Source organism: Triticum urartu, chromosome 3A (assembly GCF_056163025.1).
Source record: "Triticum urartu cultivar PI428250 chromosome 3A, HENAU_Tu73, whole genome shotgun sequence".
Lineage (NCBI taxonomy): Eukaryota > Viridiplantae > Streptophyta > Magnoliopsida > Poales > Poaceae > Triticum > Triticum urartu.
The window spans coordinates 502,295,180-502,320,196 of record NC_141875.1 but is presented as its reverse complement, the minus strand read 5'-3'; the positions used below and the strand labels follow the sequence as shown (position 1 = coordinate 502,320,196).

The following is a 25,017-nucleotide window of genomic DNA, read 5'->3' as shown; positions in this document are numbered from 1 at the left end:
ATCTTTATTGGTCAAACCGCATAACAACATACGTTGTTCCCGTTGTCATCGGTATGTTTCTTGCCCGAGATTCGATTGTCGGTATCTCAATACCTAGTTCAATCTCGTTACCGGCAAGTCTCTTTACTCGTTCCGTAATACATCATCTCGCAACTAACTCATTAGTTACAATGCTTGCAAGGCTTATAGTGATGTGTATTACCGAGTGGGCCCAGAGATACCTCTCCGACAATCGGAGTGACAAATCCTAATCTTGATCTATGCCAACTCAACAAGTACCATTGGAGACACCTGTAGAGCACCTTTATAATCACCCAGTTACGTTGTGACGTTTGGTAGCACACAAAGTGTTCCTCCGGTAATCGGGAGTTGCATAACCTCATAGTCATAGGAACATGTATAAGTCATGAAGAAAGCAATAGCGGTAAACTAAACAATCAAGTGCTAAGCTAACGGAATGGGTCAAGTAAATCACATCATTCTCCTAATGATGTGATCTCGTTAATCAAATGACATCTCATGTCTATGGTTAGGAAACTTAACCATCTTTGATTAACGAGCTAGTCAAGTAGAGGCATACTAGTGACACTCTGTTTGTCTATGTATTCACACATGTACTAAGTTTCCGGTTAATACAATTCTAGCATGGATAATAAACATTTATCATGAGATAAGTAAATAAAATAATAACTTTATTATTGCCTCTATGGCATATTTCCTTCAACCACACCCTGGGAAGGCATGTTTATTGATGGAAGAAGCGGAAGAGGGATAAGGTGGACCCTATGTTTGCTACTGCAGGCACACCAAATCCCTTCAAATAATCCTAAAACCAACACTACACCAATTTCATCAGGGGTAGATACAAATTTAATTATGAGACCAAGGAACGTGAATTGGATGGTAAAGACCAAAAGTCAAGGAACTCCATGTAATTAACTAAGCCTTTCAAAGATCATCAACAAGGATGTCGTCCAGGAGAACAGTATCTTATACGGCAACAAAGTCACCTTGGATGAGCGAGCGACTCGCTTGAAAGGATAGGTTGACTACCTGTCACCCTTGTACTCCTCCATGGAAAACACCCTTGTTCCTCCAAATATAATTGAAGTATGCAGCCCTAAAGTGAATGACTGGCGATGGGGTGGTGGTCTTGTGTATACGAATAGTTGTTATCTTAAATTTTTCCCAAACTTGACTATCTATAGTAACCTTGTCATCGTGTTACTTAAAGCATCTACAACCAGACTTACCAAATCTGCCCCCCTAAACGCCCGCGGACGTGCCTGGTCAGTGATCGGGCGTGTCTGTTTTGAACCCCTATTTCTCCATCTATGTAGCCACACTCCTCATTTTCTCCCTCATATGTCCGGTCACTTGCATGTGTTTGGTGGATATGAAGAGAGAGAAAGAAAAGAATGAATAAAGAAAGAGAAAAGGTGGTTTGGGGTGGGCCGCGCTCTACGTGGCGGACCAACTAGGCGCATCTGTGAGCCCTTATATCCTCCCCGAGATGTATAAGGATGATATGAGGGGTCCGGTTGGGTCACTTTTTTCCTTCTCTCTCCTATTCGGTCACTGACCGAGCGTGTCCGCGGATGTTTGAGGAGGATTTGAGGATGCTGGTTCTAGATGCTCTTGTGTTTTTAAGATGCATTCTTAAATTAACATTGTCATCGTCTTATGTAGAGTTATCGATCCTATTCTTTATATTTTATGTACTTGAGAAGGTTTCCTACATAGTGAAATATCAAGTAATAATTATCTTCTATTTTATTGGTATCAACAAATGTCGCCGACCTAGACTTTAGTATTGTTCTATTCATAAGCCTAACATCATATATTTTTCCACTAGAAGGTTCTATATTGTAACTGTTCCCTAGATCTTTCGTGTTCACAAACCTTTCTAGTATCACCTATAGGAAACATGTGACAGAAGAGTGGTTTGTGAACCTTTCGGGGCAAAATACCTCAGGAACTGTCAAGCTACAAGCTCTTAATGGTAACGTACAAGTGTAGATAAGGATAGTTCTCTAGTATTCTAAGAATACGAAGAGAACTATCCTCAAGTCTAGATGAGCGACATTTGTTGATGCTAATAAAAGAGAAGAGAATTATTCTTTGTTGTTTCATACCTAGGAAGTATCCTCTCTAGGTTTTCTCATAATAGTTATCATGGCACCAAAAATGAGCCTTTTAGCTCAAAAATGGTGTCATGGCAACAAAAAATGATACCTTGGAAGCAAAAACGAGTCATTGGTAATGTGGTAATGTGGTAATGTTGCTACATGCTAATTAGTTTGATAATTATTGTTGCTATGTGCTAATGTGTAATGTTTGGTATATATGTTGATATAGAAGGCATTTTTTATGTTGATATATATGCTAATATTTTTTCTATGTTTCTATATGTTTGATATCTATGCTGATATATTTTGTTATTTGCTAATGACATATTTTTCGTCGACATCATCAATAGTTTCTCTCCAAATGCGGTAAAGGGCGGGTGCGCGTCTTGGGCCGGCACACAATCTTTTAGGGTAAGATCAGATTGGATTGTGGGCTCGGTTAATTAAATGGCGGTTACTGAACATCAAATACTATAGTGCACTCATGGGTTGACCCAAAAGCACAGTGCACATAATTTATTGTTTAAATGATTGGGATAATGTTTAGAATGGTTTTGAGGTCTCAAAATGTACCTTTTTATGTAGACCAATACAAAGCCACGTAAAAATATCCAACGTGTTTGGAATTATAGTATATTTTATTTGAAAAATTAATTGCAATTTATTTATTAAAGGGATTTGAATTTTAAGTGTGTTATATATTGCTCCAGAAATTATGGAATACTTATTCTAGCTTCCTAATAATATTGGAAGTCTATAATGCGGATTTCAAGAGAAATCGCCACATGAAATCTCTTATTTTAACATAGATGGAATCAAACCATTTTATTAAATTTGCATTTTATTTCAGGTTTAATCCAAAATTATTTTCTTTTATTTCTTATTAAAATTTGGGAGGGCCAACATAATGAACATGAGGCTCTAGCCAAATTTATTAGGGTTTAAGAGGGTATGTTTTGACAATGGGCATTTAAGGTTTTAGCCCTTTCCAAAAGATGAGGGTTGAAAAAATTATCATTTCATATTAACATTGAATGCAATATGATGCTCAGAAATGATTATGATATAGGAATCAATTTCTAAGAGAAGTATGGGTCATGGACTATTACAAGAGCTCATTCCCATCATCATTCCTTGTCCCTCTCCTCCGCATAGAGGAAAGAGGGTTATAAGCGGGTGCAGGCTTTTGGCAGGCAACCTCCATGAAGGTGGTTAGTTTGATTTTGATCATCATATTTTGGAGTTCCCAAAAAACCTAAAAAAATCTACACAATATGAATGTATTCTACATGTGTATAAAGTCTAACTATGAAATACATTATAGTGAGAGCTACACAAAAAGACAAAATCATGCATTTCTAATAGTGAACAGTGTTTGTACTGTTCACCAATTTCAGATCATAATTTTGTCTTTTTGTGTAGCTCTCACCATAATGTATATCATCATCAAAAACTGTACACATGTAGAATATATCCATAAGAACATGTATGATTTTTTAAGATTTTTTTGAAACGTAAAATATTTTTTACTTTATTTTTAAAAATGGCCTTCATGGAGGTCGCGAGCCATTGGCATTTTCCAGATTATAAGCCTTCTATTGTACTTGCTCTTAGCCGCAATTTTTGTTTCTTTTGTAAATCAAGTGGGCTCATTTGGAGCACTTTCAAGTGCACAAGTAGTAACTCCAAGTGATGGCATGCCAACAGACATACACGATGAGACAAGGGAGCAAGTACGAATTCAATGTGTACCAAAAATATCAATATTTCGTCATTATGGCATGGGAGAAAACATAAAAAAGGTAGTTTAACATTTACAGCAAAATGACTTATATTTCAACATGTTTACTTGAACGTACATTGCTACTTCATAATAAGGTCATGGTTAGAGCATCTATAATCGGACCTCTCAAACCGGACTCATAAGGCCGGGCGGACCGCCCGGTCATTGTCCGGTCACGGTTTTTTGACCTAAACGAGCCTCTCAAACGGCCCTCGAACTCCCGAGCTGACCGACACCTTCTATATTTAGTTTAAATATGGGACAGATATGGGGCACCCGGTCACGCCCACCATGTCGGCCTGACGGCGTGGCCCCACACGGACTTCCAAATGACCAACTACCCCATGCCGAAAGATCCATGGACATAAAAATGAAGGAAATATGCCCTAGAGGCAATAATAAAGTTATTATTTATTTCCTTATATCATGATAAAAGTTTATTATTCATGCTAGAATTGTATTAACCGGAGACATAATACATGTGTGAATACATAGACAAACAGAGTGTCACTAGTATGCCTCTACTTGACTAGCTCGTTAATCAAAGATGGTTATGTTTCCTAACCATGGACAAAGAGTTGTTATTTGATTAACGGGATCACATCATTAGTTGAATGATCTGATTGACATGACCCATTCCATTAGCTTAGCACCCGATCGTTTAGTATGTTGCTATTGCTTTCTTCATGACTTATACATGTTCCTATGACTATGAGATTATGCAACTCCCGTTTGCCAGAGGAACACTTTGTGTGCTACCAAACGTCACAACGTAACTGGGTGATTATAAAGGAGCTCTACAGGTGTCTCCAAAGGTACATGTTGGGTTGGCGTATTTCGAGATTAGGATTTGTCACTCCGATTGTCGGAGAGGTATCTCTGGGCCCTCTCGGTAATGCACATCACTTAAGCCTTGCAAGCATTGCAACTAATGAGTTAGTTGCGGGATGATGTATTATAGAACGAGTAAAGAGACTTGCCGGTAACGAGATTGAACTAGGTATGGGATACCGATGATCGAATCTCAGGCAAGTAACATACCGATGACAAAGGGAACAACGTATGTTGTTGTGCGGTCTGACCGATAAAAGATCTTCATAGAATATGTAGGAGCCAATATGAGCATCCAGGTTCCGCTATTGGTTATTGACCGGAGACGTGTCTCGGTCATGTCTACATTGTTCTCGAACCCGTAGGGTCCGCACGCTTAAGGTTACGATGACAGTTATATTATGAGTTTATGCATTTTGATGTACCGAAGGTTGTTCGGACTCCCGGATGTGATCACGGACATGACAAGGAGTCTCGAAATGGTCGAGACATAAAGATTGATATATTGGAAGCCTATGTTTGGATATCGGAAGTGTTCCGGGTGAAATCGGGATTTTACCGGAGTACCGGGAGGTTACCGGAACCCCCCGGGAGGTATATGGGCCTTAGTGGGCCTTAGTGGAAGAGAGGAGAGGTGGACAGAGATGGGCCGCGCGCCCCTCCCCGCCTTGGTCCGAATTGGACAAGGAGAGGGGGCCGGCCCCCCTTCCTCCTCTCTCTCCTCTTTCCCCCCCTCCACGAATCCTATTCCAACTAGGAAAGGGGGGGAGGGAGTAGGACTCCTCCTGGCGCGCCTCTCCTGGCTGGCCGGCCCCCCTCCCTTGAACCTTTATATACGGAGGCAGGGGCACCCCCTAGAGACACAAGTTGATCCACGTGATCATATTCTTAGCCGTGTGCGGTGCCCCCTTCCACCATAGTCCTCGATAATATTGTAGCGGTGCTTAGGCGAAGCCCTGCGACAGTAGTACATCAAGATCGTCACCACGCCATCGTGCTGACGGAACTCTTCCCCGACACTTTGCTGGATCGGAGTCCGGGGATCATCATCGAGCTGAACGTGTGCTAGAACTCGGAGGTGCCGTAGTTTCGGTGCTTGATCGGTTAGGTCGTGAAGACGTACGACTACATCAACCAAGTTAACGCTTCCGTTGTCGATCTACAAGGGTACGTAGATCACACTCTCCCTCTCTCGTTGCTATGCATCACCATGATCTTGCGTGTGCGTAGGAAATTTTTTGAAATTACTACGAAACCCATCAGTGGCATCCGAGCCTTGGTTTTATATGTTGATGTTATATGCACGAGTAGAACACAAGTGAGTTGTGGGCGATATAAGTCATACTGCTTACCAGCATGTCATACTTTGGTTCGGCGGTATTGTTGGACGAAGCGGCCCGGACCGACATTACGCGTACGCTTACGCGAGACCGGTTCTCCCGACGTGCTTTGCACATAGGTGGCTTGCGGGTGACAGTTTCTCCAACTTTAGTTGAACCAAGTGTGGCTACGCCCGGTCCTTGTGAAGGTTAAAACAGCACCAACTTGAAAAACTATCGTTGTGGTTTTGATGCGTAGGTAAGATTGGTTCTTGCTTAAGCCCGTAGCAGCCACGTAAAACATGCAACAACAAAGTAGAGGACGTCTAACTTGTTTTTGCAGGGCATGTTGTGATGTGATATGGTCAAGACATGATGCTAAATTTTATTGTATGAGATGATCATGTTTTGTAACCGAGTTATTGGCAACTGGCAGGAGCCATATGGTTGTTGCTTTATTGTATGCAATGCAATCGCGCTGTAATGCTTTACTTTATCACTAAGCGGTAGCGATAGTCGTGGAAGCATAAGATTGGCGAGACGACAACGATGCTACGATGGAGATCAAGGTGTCGCGCCGGTGACGATGGTGATCATGACGGTGCTTCGGAGATGGAGATCACAAGCACAAGATGATGATGGCCATATCATATCACTTATATTGATTGCATGTGATGTTTATCTTTTATGCATCTTATCTTGCTTTGATTGACGGTAGCATTATAAGATGATCTCTCACTAAATTATCAAGAAGTGTTCTCCCTGAGTATGCACCGTTGCGAAATTTCTTCGTGCTGAGACACCACGTGATGATCGGGTGTGATAGGCTCTACGTTCAAATACAACGGGTGCAAAACAGTTGCACACGCGGAATACTCAGGTTATACTTGACGAGCCAAGCATATACAGATATGGCCTCGGAACACGGAGACCGAAAGGTCGAGCGCGAATCATATAGTAGATATGATCAAGATAGTGATGTTCACCAATGAAACTACTCCATCTCACGTGATGATCGGACATGGTTTAGTTGATTTGGATCACGTAATCACTTAGAGGATTAGAGGGATGTCTATCTAAGTGGGAGTTCTTTAAGTAATTTGATTAATTGAACCTAAATTTATCATGAACTTAGTACCTGATAGTATCTTGCTTGTTTATGTATGATTGTAGATAAATGGCCCGTGTTGTTGTTCCGTTGAATTTTAATGCGTTCCTTGAGAAAGCAAAATTGAAAGATGATGGTAGCAATTACACGGACTGGGTCCGTAACTTGAGGATTATCCTCATTGCTGCACAGAAGAATTACGTCCTGGAAGCACCGCTGGGTGCCAGGCCTGCTGCTGGAGCAACACCAGATGTTGTGAACGTCTGGCAGAGCAAAGCTGATGACTACTCGATAGTTCAGTGTGCCATGCTTTACGGCTTAGAACCGGGACTTCAACGACGTTTTGAACGTCATGGAGCATATGAGATGTTCCAGGAGTTAAAGTTAATATTTCAAGAAAATGCCTGTATTGAAAGATATGAAGTCTCCAATAAGTTCTATAGCTGCAAGATGGAGGAGAACAGTTCTGTCAGTGAGCATATACTCAAAATGTCTGGGTATAATAATCACTTGATTCAAATGGGAGTTAATCTTCCAGATGATTGCGTCATTGACAGAATTCTCCAATCACTGCCACGAAGCTACAAGAGCTTCGTGATGAACTATAATATGCAAGGGATGAATAAGACTATTCCTGAGCTCTTCGCAATGCTGAAAGCTGCGGAGGTAGAAATCAAAAAGGAGCATCAAGTGTTGATGGTCAACAAGACCACTAGTTTCAAGAAAAAGGGCAAAGGGAAGAAGAAAGGGAACTTCAAGAAGAACAGCAAGCAAGTTGCTGCTCAAAAGAAGAAACCCAAGTCTGGACCTAAGCCTGAAACTGAGTGCTTCTACTGCAAGCAGACTGGTCACTGGAAGCGGAACTGCCCCAAGTATTTGGCGGATAAGAAGGATGGCAAGGTGAACAAAGGTATATGTGATATACATGTTACTGATGTGTACCTTACTAATGCTCGCAGTAGCACCTGGGTATTTGATACTAGTTCTGTTGCTAATATTTGCAACTCGAAACAGGGACTACGAATTAAGCAAAGATTGGCTAATGACGAGGTGACGATGCGCGTGGGAAACGGTTCCAAAGTCGATGTGATCGCAGTCGGCATGCTACCTCTACATCTACCTTCGGGATTAATATTAGACCTAAATAATTGTTATTTGGTGCCAGCGTTAAGCATGAACATTATATCTGGATCTTGTTTGATGCGAGACGGTTATTCATTTAAATCAGAGAATAATGGTTGTTCTATTTATATGAGTAATATCTTTTATGGTCATGCACCCTTGAAGAGTGGTCTATTCTTATTGAATCTCGATAGTAGTAACACGCATATTCATAATGTTGAAGCCAAAAGATGCAGAGTTGATAATGATAGTGCAACCTATTTGTGGCACTACCGTTTAGGTCATATCGGTGTAAAGCGCATGAAGAAACTCCATACTGATGGACTTTTGGAACCACTTGATTATGAATCACTTGATACTTGCGAACCGTGCCTCATGGGCAAGATGACTAAAACGCCGTTCTCCGGTACTATGGAGAGAGCAACAGATTTGTTGGAAATCATACATACAGATGTATGTGGTCCGATGAATATTGAGGCTCGTGGCGGATATCATTATTTTCTCACCTTCACAGATGACTTAAGCAGATATGGGTATATCTACTTAATGAAACATAAGTCTGAAACGTTTGAAAAGTTCAAAGAATTTCAGAGTGAAGTTGAAAATCATCGTAACAAGAAAATAAAGTTTCTACGATCTGATCGTGGAGGAGAATATTTGAGTTACGAGTTTGGTGTACATTTGAAAAATTGTGGAATAGTTTCGCAACTCACGCCACCCAGAACACCACAGCGTAATGGTGTGTCCGAATGTCGTAATCGTACTTTACTAGATATGATGCGATCTATGATGTCTCTTACTGATTTACCGCTATCGTTTTGGGGTTATGCTTTGGAGACGGCCGCATTCACGTTAAATAGGGCACCATCAAAATCCGTTGAGACGACGCCTTATGAACTATGGTTTGGCAAGAAACCAAAGTTGTCGTTTCTGAAAGTTTGGGGCTGCGATGCTTATGTGAAAAAGCTTCAACCTGATAAGCTCGAACCCAAATCGGAGAAATGTGTCTTCATAGGATATCCAAAGGAGACTATTGGATACACCTTCTATCATAGATCCGAAGGCAAGACTTTTGTTGCTAAGTTCGGAAACTTTCTGGAGAAGGAGTTTCTCTCGAAAGAAGTGAGTGGGAGGAAAGTAGAACTTGACAAGGTAACTGTACCTGCTCCCTTATTGGAAAGTAGTGCATCATAGAAAACTGTTTCTATGACACCTACACCAATTAGTGAGGAAGCTAATGATAATGATCATGAAACTTCAGAACAAGATACTACTGAACCTCGTAGATCAACCAGAGTGAGATCCGCACCAGAGTGGTACGGTAATCCTGTTCTGGAAGTCATGCTACTAGATCATGATGAACCTACGAACTATGAAGAAGCGATGGTGAGCCCAGATTCCGCAAAATGGCTTGAAGCCATGAAATCTGAGATGGGATCCATGTATGAGAACAAAGTATGGACTTTGGTTGACTTGCCCAATGATCGGCAAGCAATTGAGAATAAATGGATCTTCAAGAAGAAGACTGACGCCGACGGTAATATTACTGTCTACAAAGCTCGACTTGTCGCAAAAGGGTTTCGGCAAGTTCAAGGGATTGACTATGATGAGACCTTCTCACCCGTAGCGATGCTTAAGTCTGTCCGAATCATGTTAGCAATTGCCGCATTTTATGATTATGAAATTTGGCAGATGGATGTCAAAACTGCATTCCTGAATGGATTTCTGGAAGAAGAGTTGTATATGATGCAACCGGAAGGTTTTGTCGATCCAAAGGGAGCTAACAAAGTGTGCAAGCTCCAGCAATCCATTTATGGACTGGTGCAAGCCTCTCGGAGTTGGAATAAACGCTTTGATAGTGTGATCAAAGCATTTGGTTTTATACAGACTTTTGAAGAAGCCTGTATTTACTAGAAAGTGAGTGGGAGCTCTATAGCATTTCTGATATTATATGTGGATGACATATTACTGATTGGAAATGATATAGAATTTCTGGATAGCATAAAGGGATACTTGAATAAGAGTTTTTCAATGAAAAACCTCGGTGAAGCTGCTTACATATTAGGCATAAAGATCTATAGAGATAGATCAAGACGTTTAATTGGACTTTCACAAAGCACATACCTTGACAAGATTTTGAAGAAGTTCAAAATGGATCAAGCAAAGAAAGGGTTCTTGCCTGTGTTACAAGGTGTGAAGTTGAGTCAGACTCAATGCCCGACCACTTCAGAAGATAGAGAGAAAATGAAAGATGTTCCCTATGCTTCAGCCATAGGCTCTATCATGTATGCAATGCTGTGTACCAGACCTAATGTGTGCCTTGCTATAAGTCTAGCAGGGAGGTACCAAAGTAATCCAGGAGTGGATCACTGGACAGCGGTCAAGAACATCCTGAAGTACCTGAAAAGGACTAAGGATATGTTTCTCGTATATGGAGGTGACAAAGAGCTAATCGTAAACGGTTACGTTGATGCAAGCTTTGAAACTGATCCGGACGATTCTAAATCGCAAACCGGATACGTGTTTACATTAAACGGTGGAGCTGTCAGTTGGTGCGGTTCTAAACAGAGCGTCGTGGCGGGATCTACGTGTGAAGCGGAATACATAGCTGCTTCGGAAGCAGCGAATGAAGGAGTCTGGATGAAGGAGTTCATATCCGATCTAGGTGTCATACCTAGTGCATCGGGTCCAATGAAAATCTTTTGTGACAATACTGGTGCAATTGCCTTGGCGAAGGAATCCAGATTTCACAAGAGAACCAAGCACATCAAGAGACGCTTCAATTCCATCCGGGATCTAGTCCAGGTGGGAGACATAGAGATTTGCAAGATACATACGGATCTGAATGTTGCAGACCCGTTGACTAAGCCTCTTCCACGAGCAAAACATGATCAGCACCAAGGCTCCATGGGTGTTAGAATCATTACTGTGTAATCTAGATTATTGACTCTAGTGCAAGTGGGAGACTGAAGGAAATATGCCCTAGAGGCAATAATAAAGTTATTATTTATTTCCTTATATCATGACAAAATTTTATTATTCATGCTAGAATTGTATTACCCGGAGACATAATACATGTGTGAATACATAGACAAACAGAGTGTCACTAGTATGCCTCTACTTGACTAGCTCGTTAATCAAAGATGGTTATGTTTCCTAACCATGGACAAAGAGTTGTTATTTGATTAACGGGATCACATCATTAGTTGAATGATCTGATTGACATGACCCATTCCATTAGCTTAGCACCCGATCGTTTAGTATGTTGCTATTGCTTTCTTCATGACTTATACATGTTCCTATGACTATGAGATTATGCAACTCCCGTTTGCCAGAGGAACACTTTGTGTGCTACCAAACGTCACAACGTAACTGGGTGATTATAAAGGAGCTCTACAGGTGTCTCCAAAGGTACATGTTGGGTTGGCGTATTTCGAGATTAGGATTTGTCACTCCAATTGTCGGAGAGGTATCTCTGGGCCCTCTCGGTAATGCACATCACTTAAGCCTTGCAAGCATTGCAACTAATGAGTTAGTTGCGGGATGATGTATTACAGAACGAGTAAAGAGACTTGCCGGTAACGAGATTGAACTAGGTATGGGATACCGACGATCGAATCTCGGGCAAGTAACATACCGATGACAAAGGGAACAACGTATGTTGTTGTGCGGTCTGACCGATAAAAGATCTTCGTAGAATATGTAGGAGCCAATATGAGCATCCAGGTTCCGCTATTGGTTATTGTCCGGAGACGTGTCTCGGTCATGTCTACATTGTTCTCGAACCCGTAGGGTCCGCACGCTTAAGGTTACGATGACAGTTATATTATGAGTTTATGCATTTTGATGTACCGAAGGTTGTCCGGAGTCCCGGATGTGATCACGGACATGACGAGGAGTCTCGAAATGGTCGAGACATAAAGATTGATATATTGGAAGCCTATGTTTGGATATCTGAAGTGTTCCGGGTGAAATCGGGATTTTACCGGAGTACCGGGAGGTTACCGGAACCCCCGGGAGGTATATGGGCCTTAGTGGGCCTTAGTGGAAGAGAGGAGAGGTGGCCAGAGATGGGCCGCGCACCCCTCCCCCTTGGTCCGAATTGGACAAGGAGAGGGGGCCGGCCCCCCTTCCTCCTCTCTCTCCTCTTTCCCCCCTCCACGAATCCTATTCCAACTAGGAAAGGGAGGAGGGAGTAGGACTCCTCCTGGCGCGCCTCTCCTGGCCGGCCGGCCCCCCTCCCTTGAACCTTTATATACGGAGGCAGGGGCACCCCCTAGAGACACAAGTTGATCCACGTGATCATATTCTTAGCCGTGTGCGGTGCCCCCTTCCACCATAGTCCTCGATAATATTGTAGCGGTGCTTAGGCAAAGCCTTGCGACAGTAGTACATCAAGATCGTCACCACGCCGTCGTGCTGACGGAACTCTTCCCCGACACTTTGCTGGATCGGAGTCCGGGGATCGTCATCGAGCTGAACGTGTGCTAGAACTCGGAGGTGTCGTAGTTTCGGTGCTTGATCGGTCGGGCCGTGAAGACGTACGACTACATCAACCAAGTTAACGCTTCCGTTGTCGATCTACAAGGGTACGTAGATCACACTCTCCCCCTCTCGTTGCTATGCATCACCATGATCTTGTGTGTGCGTAGAAATTTTTTGAAATTACTACAAAACCCATCAAAAAATTACTCTCAGTGTATAAAAAAGGCTTTAATGAAGAATGCTGTCGCCCTATTGCAGCAACTGATTGCATGCACACGGATTGCTTCTTGACACACAACAAACTTCACTTAAATGCAAGGTCTTATGGGGGAAATGCAAGGTTTCTTCTTTTTCCGGAAAACTTCCGTGCAAAGAACACAAGAAGTAAAAAATTACGTTTAAGTTCATAGATAATCTAGAGTACAAACACTGGAGCATGCCAGAAGTGCGTCGTTGTCATCGCCCCTCCCCATTGGAGCCGGGCAAACCTTATTATAATAGACAATCAAAAGTCGTTATGCTAAGACCCGAGAGTATCAGCACACGAGAACAGCAACCGCCGCCGATAAAGAGAAGTGTAGATCAGAAGAATCCAACCTGAAAACACACAAGCACAAACGAGCGAACACCAGATCCAAGTAGAACCACCAAAAATAAACGCCGACCGAATCCCACAAGATCCGTCAGAGACACACGTCCACACACCTTCCGATGTCGCTAGAAACATCATAATAATGGAGGCTAGACGGGAAGAACCTTATTTCAACTTCAGGGAGCCACCGCCGCCTTCTTGTCTTTATGTGTTTTTGAGCAGGACACAAACCCTAAACGAACAAAAAAACACCTAAAAAACAAAACAGGGACCCTTCCACCAGTAAGGACCGGGATCCACGGGGATCCACAGCGCCTGTAAAGGCCATGCAAGACGAAGCCATGCAAGGGTTTCTTCATGCTAGAAGTAGTTATTAGAAAAAAAAATATAAGAAAATAAAAACATTGCAACAAGACAGAAAACACTAGACAAATCTTCAAGATATAGAGTTCATACAATTAAAGCGACCACATCATGATCACGATAGAAAAATGAAATGCAAAGTAAACCTTATGTAGCAGTAGACAATACTAATCATAACATTTCTCAATAAGGCAAACCAGCAACACTGTATTCACAACTCGAAACTGCTCTACACATGATAAAAGCGTACACGATGTGAAGACGACTAAGTATCCAGCGGCCGTTGCTCCCCTGTACACCTGCATGTGTGGCTGGATTTCACTGTCGTGCGTGAATCGTCTGTGTTTTATCATCCGTATAGCACTGCTCTTCACAACTATGCCTTGCTCCAACATCTACTTGTTTTTTCGAGAAACCCATCTACTTCTACATTACAAAATTTTCTCGAAGTAATAGTAATGGAACCAAGCAACTCTTTACAAATCCTAAGCACTCCATCAGTCGTACTAGCACCTAAAACCCCTCATGTATCCTTACCAATCAAACAATCCACAAATTTACAGAACCCTTCAACGCAAAAAAAAAGGAGTAACAATGAAGATCAGCGAGGTGCACCCATGTAGAGTATCCGTCACCTGCTGCGCCGCCGGTCAGCGGCGTATTGCGAGAGCGGGACGAGCTCCGAGAGTGGCGTCGCGAGCGGCGTGGTGACTGGCGTGGGGATGGGGGACGATCTGCAAACGGGGCACGACGCGCTCCTGCGCAGCCAGGCGTCGAGGCACATGACGTGGAACCTGTGCCTGCACTCGGGCATCAGCCGTAGCATCTCGCCGTCCATGTACTCGGACAGGCAGATCGAACACATGGCGTCGCCGCCCGCGGCCCTGGAGAAGAGGGCCTTGGGATACGACGCGATGGCAGCGAGGTCGAGCCCGACTGGCGACGAGGCGGCCGCGGCTGCCGAGGAGTAGGCCTCGGGGGACTCGGACCCCTCGGCGACGAACAGCACGCGCGGGACGGTGATGGAGAGGTGGCTGGAGCTGGACGTGGGCGTGATGGCGCCGGCGAAGTGGCCGCCCGCGCCCTCGCCGTGTCGGAAGCAGAAGTAGGACGCGAGCAGGACGGAGGCGAGGAGGACGAGGAAGCCAAGCGCGATGGCAATGGAGTAGCCGAGGCCGAGCGTGGCGAGCGAGGAGAGGAGGGACGGTGTCGTCATGGCGAGGGTAGCGGTACCGGCGGCGGCGGCGGCCGAGATGATTTTGCAGTGGGAAAGTGGAGGAATGGCATCGGTGGCGTGCGCGTGTGGGTGGGTCGATCGAACGACTAGCTCTAGCTAGAGTCGAGTCCTGGTGGGGTGGGGTGGAAGGGAGTAAATGTGGATGGTGGCGTGGTGATTTTTCTTCGTTTCCTTCTCGTCCCGTCGCGGCGAGGGGGCGCTAGATCTGATGGTGGTGGGTGGACGGCGCCAGCGGCTGCATTTATTGCCGGAGAAGTGGCACGGGCCGAGGAGTAATGGCGGCGGATGGAGATGCTCTGCTCGGCTCAGCTGTCATGACTTCGGGAGGGAGAGGACGGGAGCGTCGTGGCATGGCAGCGTGGGAGGGGGGCTATCTGCCTGTGCTCACTGCTGGAGTGCTGCGGCATGGGATGTTGGATGTTGGAGTTGGAGGTCACTCCGTTTGACCTTTGGAGCGCCATGCTGGTGAGCAATGCCACTCAGAGCGGGGTCAATTCCTTGGAAGATATCCTGTCGTTGAGGCACCATGGATCAGTGATGGTGATATGCAACATTGATACTAAGTAAAATGCTTTATTTTTTCCATGATCCATTGTTTGTTTGTTTGTTTTTTCTAAAACATGATCAGATTTATATAAAGAATCATCAAACAAATAAAGCACCTCAGATGTAATAAAATTTACATTGAAGTCCATGGACTATCGAACGACTAGGCAGCCGCCAGAACGAGCCACCGACGCACCGCTGTCGCGGCTCTCACACCAGGGCCGGCCTAATCTTGTCGATGACAACTGAAAAATCTTCAAGCACGTGCCCCTAAGAACTAGGGCCCCGGAGCCGCAGTCGTCACTGTTTGAATCCTTGAATCAATCTAAAGAACCTGGCACCTAATCACGCCGTGGCATGACAAGGAACCTTAACCACCCTGCTCCGAGGAGCTGGAAGGAATTTGCGCTGAAGCTCCATCTAATCTGTCTCAGCGAACGAACTTGAGGACGATCGGAGCCCAAAAGAGTAACTCGAAGAAGAAGCGTTGTTATCCGTTCGAGTGTCCCCCATGTGAGCAGTAAAGCCCCACCCATCTACTGGGAGACGAGGCACCAGGATTCCCCTCCCTACCACTGTCCGCCAAATCAACAAGCGGAGGGGAGGCGAATCCATGGACTCGCCGGCGAAGATCGAGAGAATGAAGGCTTTATCCTAGTCGCCTTGCGAGAGGTCGTTGGCACTTAAACTATAGTTTATCCTTAGTTCTCGTTGTTGTTTTCTTATGGCTAACTTGTATGACTAGAAGAGTTGGGCGCCCTGCAGAGCCGTTGTTGTTGTTTGGTTTTCATAAAATTGACTCTGTTTTAAAATATAAAGTGTATAAGATTTTGAAAAGTCAAGCCTTTATAAGCTAGGCCAAATTTGTAGAGAAGTATATTGATACGTCTCCAATGTATCTATAATTTTTTATTGCTCTATGCTATATTATCTATTGTTTTGGACATTATTAAGCTTTATTATCCACTTTTGTATTATTTTTGGGACTAACCTATTAACCGAAGGCCCAGCCCAGAATTGTTGTTTTTTGCCTGTTTTAGGGTTTTGAAGAAAAGGAATATCAAACGGAGTCCAAACGGAATGAAACCTTCCGGAACATGATTTTTAGGAAAATTACGATCCGGGAGACTTGGACCATACGTCAAGAAACAAAACAGCAGGGCACGAGGTAGGGGGCGTGCCTACCCCCACCAGGCGCGCCCTCCACCCTCGTGGGTCCCCTGTTGCTCCACCGACGTACTCCTTCCTCCTATATATACCTATGTACCCCGAAATGATCAGATACGAAGCCAAAACCCTAATTCCACCGCCGTAACTTTCTGTATCCACGAGATCCCATTTTGGGGCCTGTTCCGGAGCTCCGCCGGAGGGGGCATCGATCACGGAGGGCTTCTACATCAACCCCATAGCCTCTCCGATGAAGTGTGAGTAGTTTACCTCAGACCTACGGGTCCATAGTTAGTAGCTAGATGGCTTCTTCTCTCTTTTTAGATCTCAATACAATGTTCTCCCCCTCTCTTGTGGAGATCTATTCGATGTAATCTTCTTTTTGCGGTGTGTTTGTTGAGACCGATGAATTGTGGGTTTATAATCAAGTCTATCTATGAATAATATTTGAATCTTCTCTGAATTCTTTTATGTATAATTGGTTATCTTTGCAAGTCTCTTCAAATTATCAGTTTGGTTTGGCCTACTAGATTGATCTTTCTTGCAATGGGAGAAGTGCTTAGCTTTGGTTTCAATCTTGCGGTGTCATTTCCCGATGACAGTAAGGGCAGCAAGGCACATATTGTATTGTTGCCATCGAGGATAACAAGATGGGGTTTTCTTCATATTGCATGAGTCTATCCCTCTACATCATGTCATCTTGCTTAAGGTGTTACTCTATTTTTAACTTAATACTCTAGATGCATGCTGGATAGCGGTCGATGAGTGGAGTAATAGTAGTAGATGCAGGCAGGAGTCGGTCTACTTGTCTCGGACGTGATGCCTATATACATGATCATACCTAGATATTCTCATAACTATGCTCAATTCTGTCAATTGCTCAATAGTAATTTGTTCACCCACCGTAGAATACTTATGCTCTCGAGAGAAGCCACTAGTGAAACCTATGGCCCCCGGGTCTATCTTTATCATATTGATCTCCTACTACTTAGTTATTTCCTTTGCTATTTACTTTGTCTTTATTTTACTTTGCATCTTTATCATAAAAATACCAAAAATATTATCTTATCATATCTATCAGATCTCACTCTCGTAAGTGGCCCTATAGGGATTGACAACCACTATTTGCGTTGGTTGCGAGGATTTATTTGTTTTGTGCAGGTGCGAGGGACTCGCGCGTAGCCTCCTACTGGATTGATACCTTGGTTCTCAAAAACTGAGGGAAATACTTATGCTACTTTGCTGCTGTTGGAAATATGCCCTAGAGGCAATAATAAAAGCATTATTATTATATTTCCTTGTTCATGATAATTGTCTTTATTCATGCTATAATTGTGTTATCCGGGAATCGTAATACATGTGTGAATAATAGACACCAACATGTCCCTAGTAAGCCTCTAGTTGACTAGCTCGTTGATCAACAGATAGTCATGGTTTCCTGACTATGGACATTGGATGTCATTGATAACGAGATCACATCATTAGGAGAATGATGTGATGGACAAGACCCAATCCTAAACATAGCACAAGATCGTATAGTTCGTTTGCTAGAGTTCTCCAATGTCAAGTATCCTTTCCTTAGACCATGAGATCGTGTAACTCCCGGATACCGTAGGAGTGCTTTGGGTGTACCAAACGTCACAACGTAACTGGGTGACTATAAAGGTATACTACGGGTATCTCCGAAAGTGTCTGTTGGGTTGACATGGATCAAGACTGGGATTTGTCACTCCGTATGACGGAGAGGTATCACTGGGCCCACTCGGTAATGCATCATCATAATGAGCTCAAAGTGACCAAGTGTCTGGTCACGGGATCATGCATTACGGTACGAGTAAAGTGACTTGCCGGTAACGAGATTGAACGAGGTATTGGGATACCGACGATCGAATCTCGGGCAAGTAACATACCGATTAACAAAGGGAATTGTATACGGGGTTGCTTGAATCCTCGACATCGTGGTTCATCCGATGAGATCATCGAGGAGCATGTGGGAGCCAACATGGGTATCCAGATCCCGCTGTTGGTTATTGACCGGAGAGTCGTCTCGGTCATGTCTACATGTCTCCCGAACCCGTAGGGTCTACACACTTAAGGTTCGGTGACGCTAGGGTTGTAGGGATATGTATATGCAGTAACCCGAATGTTGTTCGGAGTCCCGGATGAGATCCCGGACGTCACAAGGAGTTCCGGAATGGTCCGGAGGTAAAGAATTATATATAGGAAGTGCTATTTTGGGCATCGGGACAAGTTTCGGGGTCACCGGTATTGTACCGGGACCACCGAAAGGGTCACGGGGGTCCACCGGGTGGGGCCACCTGCCCCGGGGGGGAACATGGGCTATAGGGGGTGCGCCTTGGCCTATATGGGCCAAGGGCACTAGTCCCAAGAGGCCCATGCGCTTAGGGTTCAAGGAAGGGAAGAGTCCCAAAAGGGGAAGGCACCTCCTAGGTGCCTTGGGGAGGAGGGATTCCTCCCTTGGCCGCACCCCCCTAGGAGATTGGATCTCCTAGGGCCGGCGCCCCCCCCCCCTTGGACTCCTTATATATAGTGGGGGAAGGAGGGCCTCTCAACCCACGCCTTTGGTGCCTCCCTCTCCCTCGCCAACACATCCTCCTCCTCCATAGTGCTTGGCGAAGCCCTGCCGGAGTACTGCAGCTCCACCACCACCACGCCGTCGTGCTGCTGTTGGAGCCATCTTCCTCAACCTCTCCTTCCCCTTGCTGGATCAAGAAGAAGGAGACGTTACGCTGACCGTACGTGTGTTGAACGCGGAGGTGCCGTCCGTTCGGCGCTAGGATCTCCGGTGATTTGGATCACGTCGAGTACGCCTTCCTCATCCCCGTTCTTTGAACGCTTCCGCGCGTGATCTACAAAGGTATGTAGATGCAATCCAATCACTCGTTGCTAGATGAACTCCTAGATGGATCTTGGTGAAACCGTAGGAAAATTTTTGTTTTCTGCAACGTTCCCCATTAGTGGCATCATGAGCTAGGTCTATGCGTAGTTCTTTTGCACGAGTAGAACACAATTTGTTGTGGGCGTAGATGTTGTCAACTTTCTTGCCGCTACTAGTCTTATCTTGCTTCAGCGGTATTGTAGGATGTTGCGGCCCGGACCAACCTTACACGTACGCTTACGTGAGACCGGTTCCACCGACTAACATGCACAAGTTGCATAAGGTGGCTGGCGGGTGTCTGTCTCTCCCACTTTAGTTGGAGCGGATTCGATGAAAAGGGTCCTTATGAAGGGTAAATAGAAGTTGACAAATCACGTTGTGGCTTTCACGTAGGTAAGAAAACGTTCTTGCTAGAACCCTATTGCAGCCACGTAAAACTTGCAACAACAATTAGAGGACGTCTAACTTGTTTTTGCAACAAGTGTTCTGTGATGTGATATGGCCAAAGTTGTGATGAATGATGAATGATATATATGTGATGTATGAGATGTTCATGCTATTGTAATAGGAATCACGACTTGCATGTCGATGAGTATGACAACCGGCAGGAGCCATAGGAGTTGTCTTTATTTTTTGTATGACCTGCGTGTCATTGAGAAACGCCATGTAAATTACTTTACTTTATTGCTAAACGCGTTAGCCGTAGTAGTAGAAGTAATAATTGGCGAGCAACTTCATGGAGACACGATGATGGAGATCATGATGATGGAGATCATGGTGTCATGCCGGTGACAAGATGATCATGGAGCCCCAAGATGGAGATCAAAGGAGCTATGTGATATTGGCCATATCATGTCACTATTATTATTTGATTGCATGTGATGTTTATCATGTTTTTGCATCTTGTTTACTTAAAACGATGGTAGTAAATAAGATGATCCCTCATAATAATTTCAAGAAAGTGTTCCCCGTAACTGTGCACCGTTGCGACAGTTCGTTGTTTCGAAGCACCACGTGATGATCGGGTGTTAGATTCCAACGTTCACATACAACGGGTGTAAGACAGATTTACACATGCAAACACTTAGGTTGACTTGACGAGCCTAGCATGTACAGACATGGCCTCGGAACACAGAAGACCGAAAGGTCGAGCATGAGTCGTATAAAAGATACGATCAACATGAAGATGTTCGCCGATGTTGACTAGTCCGTCTCACGTGATGATCGGACACGGCCTAGTTAACTCGGATCATGTTATACTTAGATTACTGGAGGGATGTCTATCTAAGTGGGAGTTCATTGAATAATTTGATTAGATGAACTTAATTATCATGAACTTAGTCTAAATTTTTTACAATATGTCTTGTAGATCAAATGGCCAACGTAGTCCTCAACTTCAACGCGTTCCTAGAGAAAACCAAGCTGAAAGACGATGGCAGCAACTACACGGACTGGGTACGGAACCTGAGGATCATCCTCATAGCTGCCAAGAAAGATTATGTCCTACAAGCACCGCTAGGTGATGCACCTGTTCTCCCTGCAGAACAAGACGTTATGAACGCTTGGCAGGCACGTACCGATGACTACTCCCTCGTTCAGTGCGGCATGCTTTACAGCTTAGAGCCGGGGCTCCAAAAGCGTTTTGAGAGACACGGAGAATATGAGATGTTCGAAGAGCTGAAAATGGTTTTCCAAGCTCATGCCCGGGTCGAGAGATATCAAGTCTCCGACAAGTTCTTCAGCTGTAAGATGGAGGAAAAACAGTTCTGTCAGTGAGCACATACTCACTATGTCTGGGTTGCATAACCGCTTGACTCAGCTGGGAGTTAATCTCCCGGATGATGCGGTCATTGAAAGAATCCTTCAGTCGCTTCCACCGAGCTACAAGAGCTTTGTGATGAACTTCAATATGCAGGGGATGGAAAAGACCATTCCTGAAGTATTTGCAATGCTGAAATCAGCAGAGGTAGAAGTCAAAAAGGAACATCAAGTGTTGATGGTGAATAAAACCACTAAGTTCAAGAAGGGCAAGGGTAAGAAAGCCTTCAAGAAGGATGGCAAGGGAGTTGCCGCGCCCGGCAAGCAAGCTGCTGGGAAGAAGCCAAAGAATGGACCCAAGCCCGAGACTGTGTGCTTTTATTGCAAGGGAAGTGGTCACTGGAAGCGGAACTGCCCCAAATACTTAGCGGACAAGAAGGCCGGCATCGCGAAAGGTATATGTGATATACATGTAATTGATGTGTACCTTACCAGTACTCGTAGTAGCTCCTGGGTATTTGATACCGGTGCGGTTGCTCACATTTGTAACTCAAAACAGGAGCTGTGGAATAAGCGGAGACTGGCAAAGGACGAGGTGACGATGCGCGTCGGGAATGGTTCCAAGGTCAATGTGATCGCCGTCGGCACGCTGCCTCTACATTTACCTTCGGGATTAGTTTTAAACCTTAATAATTGTTATTTAGTGCCAGCTTTGAGCATGAACATTGTATCAGGATCTCGTTTAATTCGAGATGGCTACTCATTTAAATCCGAGAATAATGGTTGTTCTATTTATATGAGAGATATGTTTTATGGTCATGCTCCGATGGTGAATGGTTTATTCTTAATGAATCTCGAGCGTAATGCTACACATGTTCATAGTGTGAGTACCAAAAGATGTAAGATTGATAATGATAGTCCCACATACTTGTGGCACTGCCGCCTTGGTCACATAGGTGTCAAACGCATGAAGAAGCTCCATGCTGATGGACTTTTAGAGTCTCTTGATTATGAATCATTTGACACGTGCGAACCATGCCTCATGGGTAAAATGACCAAGACTCCGTTCTCAGGAACAATGGAGCGAGCAACCAACTTATTGGAAATCATACATACTGATGTGTGTGGTCCAATGATTGTTGAGGCTCGCGGTGGCTATCGTTATGTTCTCACCCTCACTGATGACTTGAGTAGATATGGGTATGTCTACTTAATGAAACACAAGTCTGAGACCTTTGAAAAGTTCAAGGAATTTCAGAGTGAGGTTGAGAATCAACGTGACAGGAAAATCAAGTTCATGCGATCAGATCGTGGAGGAGAATACTTGAGTCACGAGTTTGGCACACACTTAAGAAAATGTGGAATAGTTTCACAACTCACGCCGCCTGGAACACCTCAGCGTAATGGTGTGTCCGAACGTCGTAATCGCACTCTATTAGATATGGTGCGATCTATGATGTCTCTTACCTATTTACCGCTATCTTTTGGGGGCTATGCTTTAGAGACTGCCGCATTCACTTTAAATAGGGCTCCGTCGAAATCCGTTGAGACGACACCGTATGAATTATGGTTTGGGAAGAAACCTAAGCTGTCGTTTCTAAAAGTTTGGGGATGCGATGCTTATGTCAAGAAACTTCAACCTGAAAAGCTCAAACCCAAGTCGGAAAAATGCGTCTTCATAGGATACCCTAAAGAAACTATTGGGTATACCTTCTACCTCAGATCCGAAGGCAAGATATTTGTTGCCAAGAATGGATCATTTCTAGAGAAAGAGTTTCTCTCGAAAGAAGTAAGTGGGAGGAAAGTAGAACTTGATGAAGTATTACCTCTTGAACCGGAAAAGGGCGCAACTCAAGAAAATGTTCCTAAGGTGTCTGCACCGACTAGAGAGGAAGTTAATGATGATGATCAAGATACTTCTGATCAAGCTCCTACTGAAATTCGTAGGTCCACAAGGACACGTTCCGCACCAGAGTGGTACGGCAACCCTGTCTTGGAAATCATGTTGTTAGACAACGGTGAACCTTCGAACTATGAAGAAGCGATGGCGGGCCCGGATTCCGACAAATGGCTAGAAGCCATGAAATCCGAGATAGGATCCATGTATGAAAACGAAGTATGGAATTTGACTGACTTGCCTGTTGAGTGGCGAGCCATAGAAAATAAATGGATCTTTAAGAAGAAGACAGACGCGGATGGTAATGTGACCATCTATAAAGCTCGGCTTGTCGCTAAGGGTTATCGACAAGTTCAAGGGGTTGACTACGATGAGACTTTCTCACCGGTAGCGAAGCTGAAGTCCGTCCGAATCATGTTAGCGATTGCCGCATTGTATGATTATGAAATATGGCAAATGGACGTCAAAACGGCATTCCTTAATGGTTTCCTTAAGGAAGAATTGTATATGATGCAGCCGGAAGGTTTTGTCGATCCTAAGAATGCTGACAAGGTGTGCAAGCTCCAACGCTCGATTTATGGGCTGGTGCAAGCATCTCGGAGTTGGAACATTCGCTTTGATGAGATGATCAAAGCGTTTGGGTTTACGCAGACTTATGGAGAAGCCTGTGTTTACAAGAAAGTGAGTGGGAGCTCTGTAGCATTTCTCATATTATATGTAGATGACATACTTTTGATGGGAAATGATATAGAACTCTTGGACAACATAAAGGCCTACTTGAATAAGAGTTTTTCAACGAAGGACCTTGGAGAAGATGCTTATATATTAGGCATCAAGATCTACAGAGATAGATCAAGACGCCTCATGGGTCTTTCACAAAGCACATACCTTGATAAGATATTGAAGAAGTTCAATATGGATCAGTCTAAGAAGGGGTTCTTGCCTGTGTTGCAAGGTGTGAAATTGAGCTCAGCTCAATGTCCGACCACGGCAGAAGATATAGAAGAGATGAGTGTCATCCCCTATGCCTCAGCCATAGGTTCTATTATGTATGCCATGCTGTGTACCAGACCTGATGTAAACCTTGCCGTAAGTTTGGTAGGTAGGTACCAAAGTAATCCCGACAAGGAACACTGGACAGCGGTCAAGAATATCCTGAAGTACCTGAAAAGGACTAAGAAAATGTTTCTCGTTTATGGAGGTGACGAAGAGCTCGTCGTAAAGGGTTACGTCGACGCTAGCTTCGACACAGATCTGGATGACTCTAAGTCACAAACCGGATACGTGTATATTTTGAATGGTGGGGCACTAAGCTGGTGCAGTTGCAAGCAGAGCGTCGTGGCAGGATCTACATGTGAAGCGGAGTACATGGCAGCCTCGGAGGCAGCACATGAAGCAATTTGGGTGAAGGAGTTCATCACCGACCTAGGAGTCATACCCAATGCGTCGGGGCCAATCAAGCTCTTCTGTGACAACACTAGAGCTATTGCTCTTGCCAAGGAGCCCAGGTTTCACAAGAAGACAAGGCACATCAAGCGTCGCTTCAACTCCATTCGTGAAAATGTTCAAGATGGAGACATAGATATTTGTAAAGTACACACGGACCTGAATGTAGAAGATCCGTTGACTAAACCTCTCCCTAGAGCAAAACATGATCAACACCAGAATTCCATGGGTGTTCGATTCATCACAATGTAACTAGATTATTGACTCTGGTGCAAGTGGGAGACTGTTGGAAATATGCCCTAGAGGCAATAATAAAAGCATTATTATTATATTTC

At 44.3% G+C, this 25,017-nt stretch overlaps 1 protein-coding gene across 1 annotated transcript; it reads right to left on the bottom strand.

Moving 5' to 3' along the window:
- Positions 1-13,786: 13,786 nt before the first annotated feature.
- On the bottom strand, positions 13,787-15,314 carry LOC125548572 (RING-H2 finger protein ATL67). The gene has a single exon (XM_048712142.2). It carries the CDS (start codon positions 14,946-14,948, stop codon positions 14,364-14,366), a length of 585 nt encoding a protein of 194 aa, XP_048568099.1. The 5' UTR covers positions 14,949-15,314; the 3' UTR covers positions 13,787-14,363.
- Positions 15,315-25,017: the final 9,703 nt, after the last annotated feature.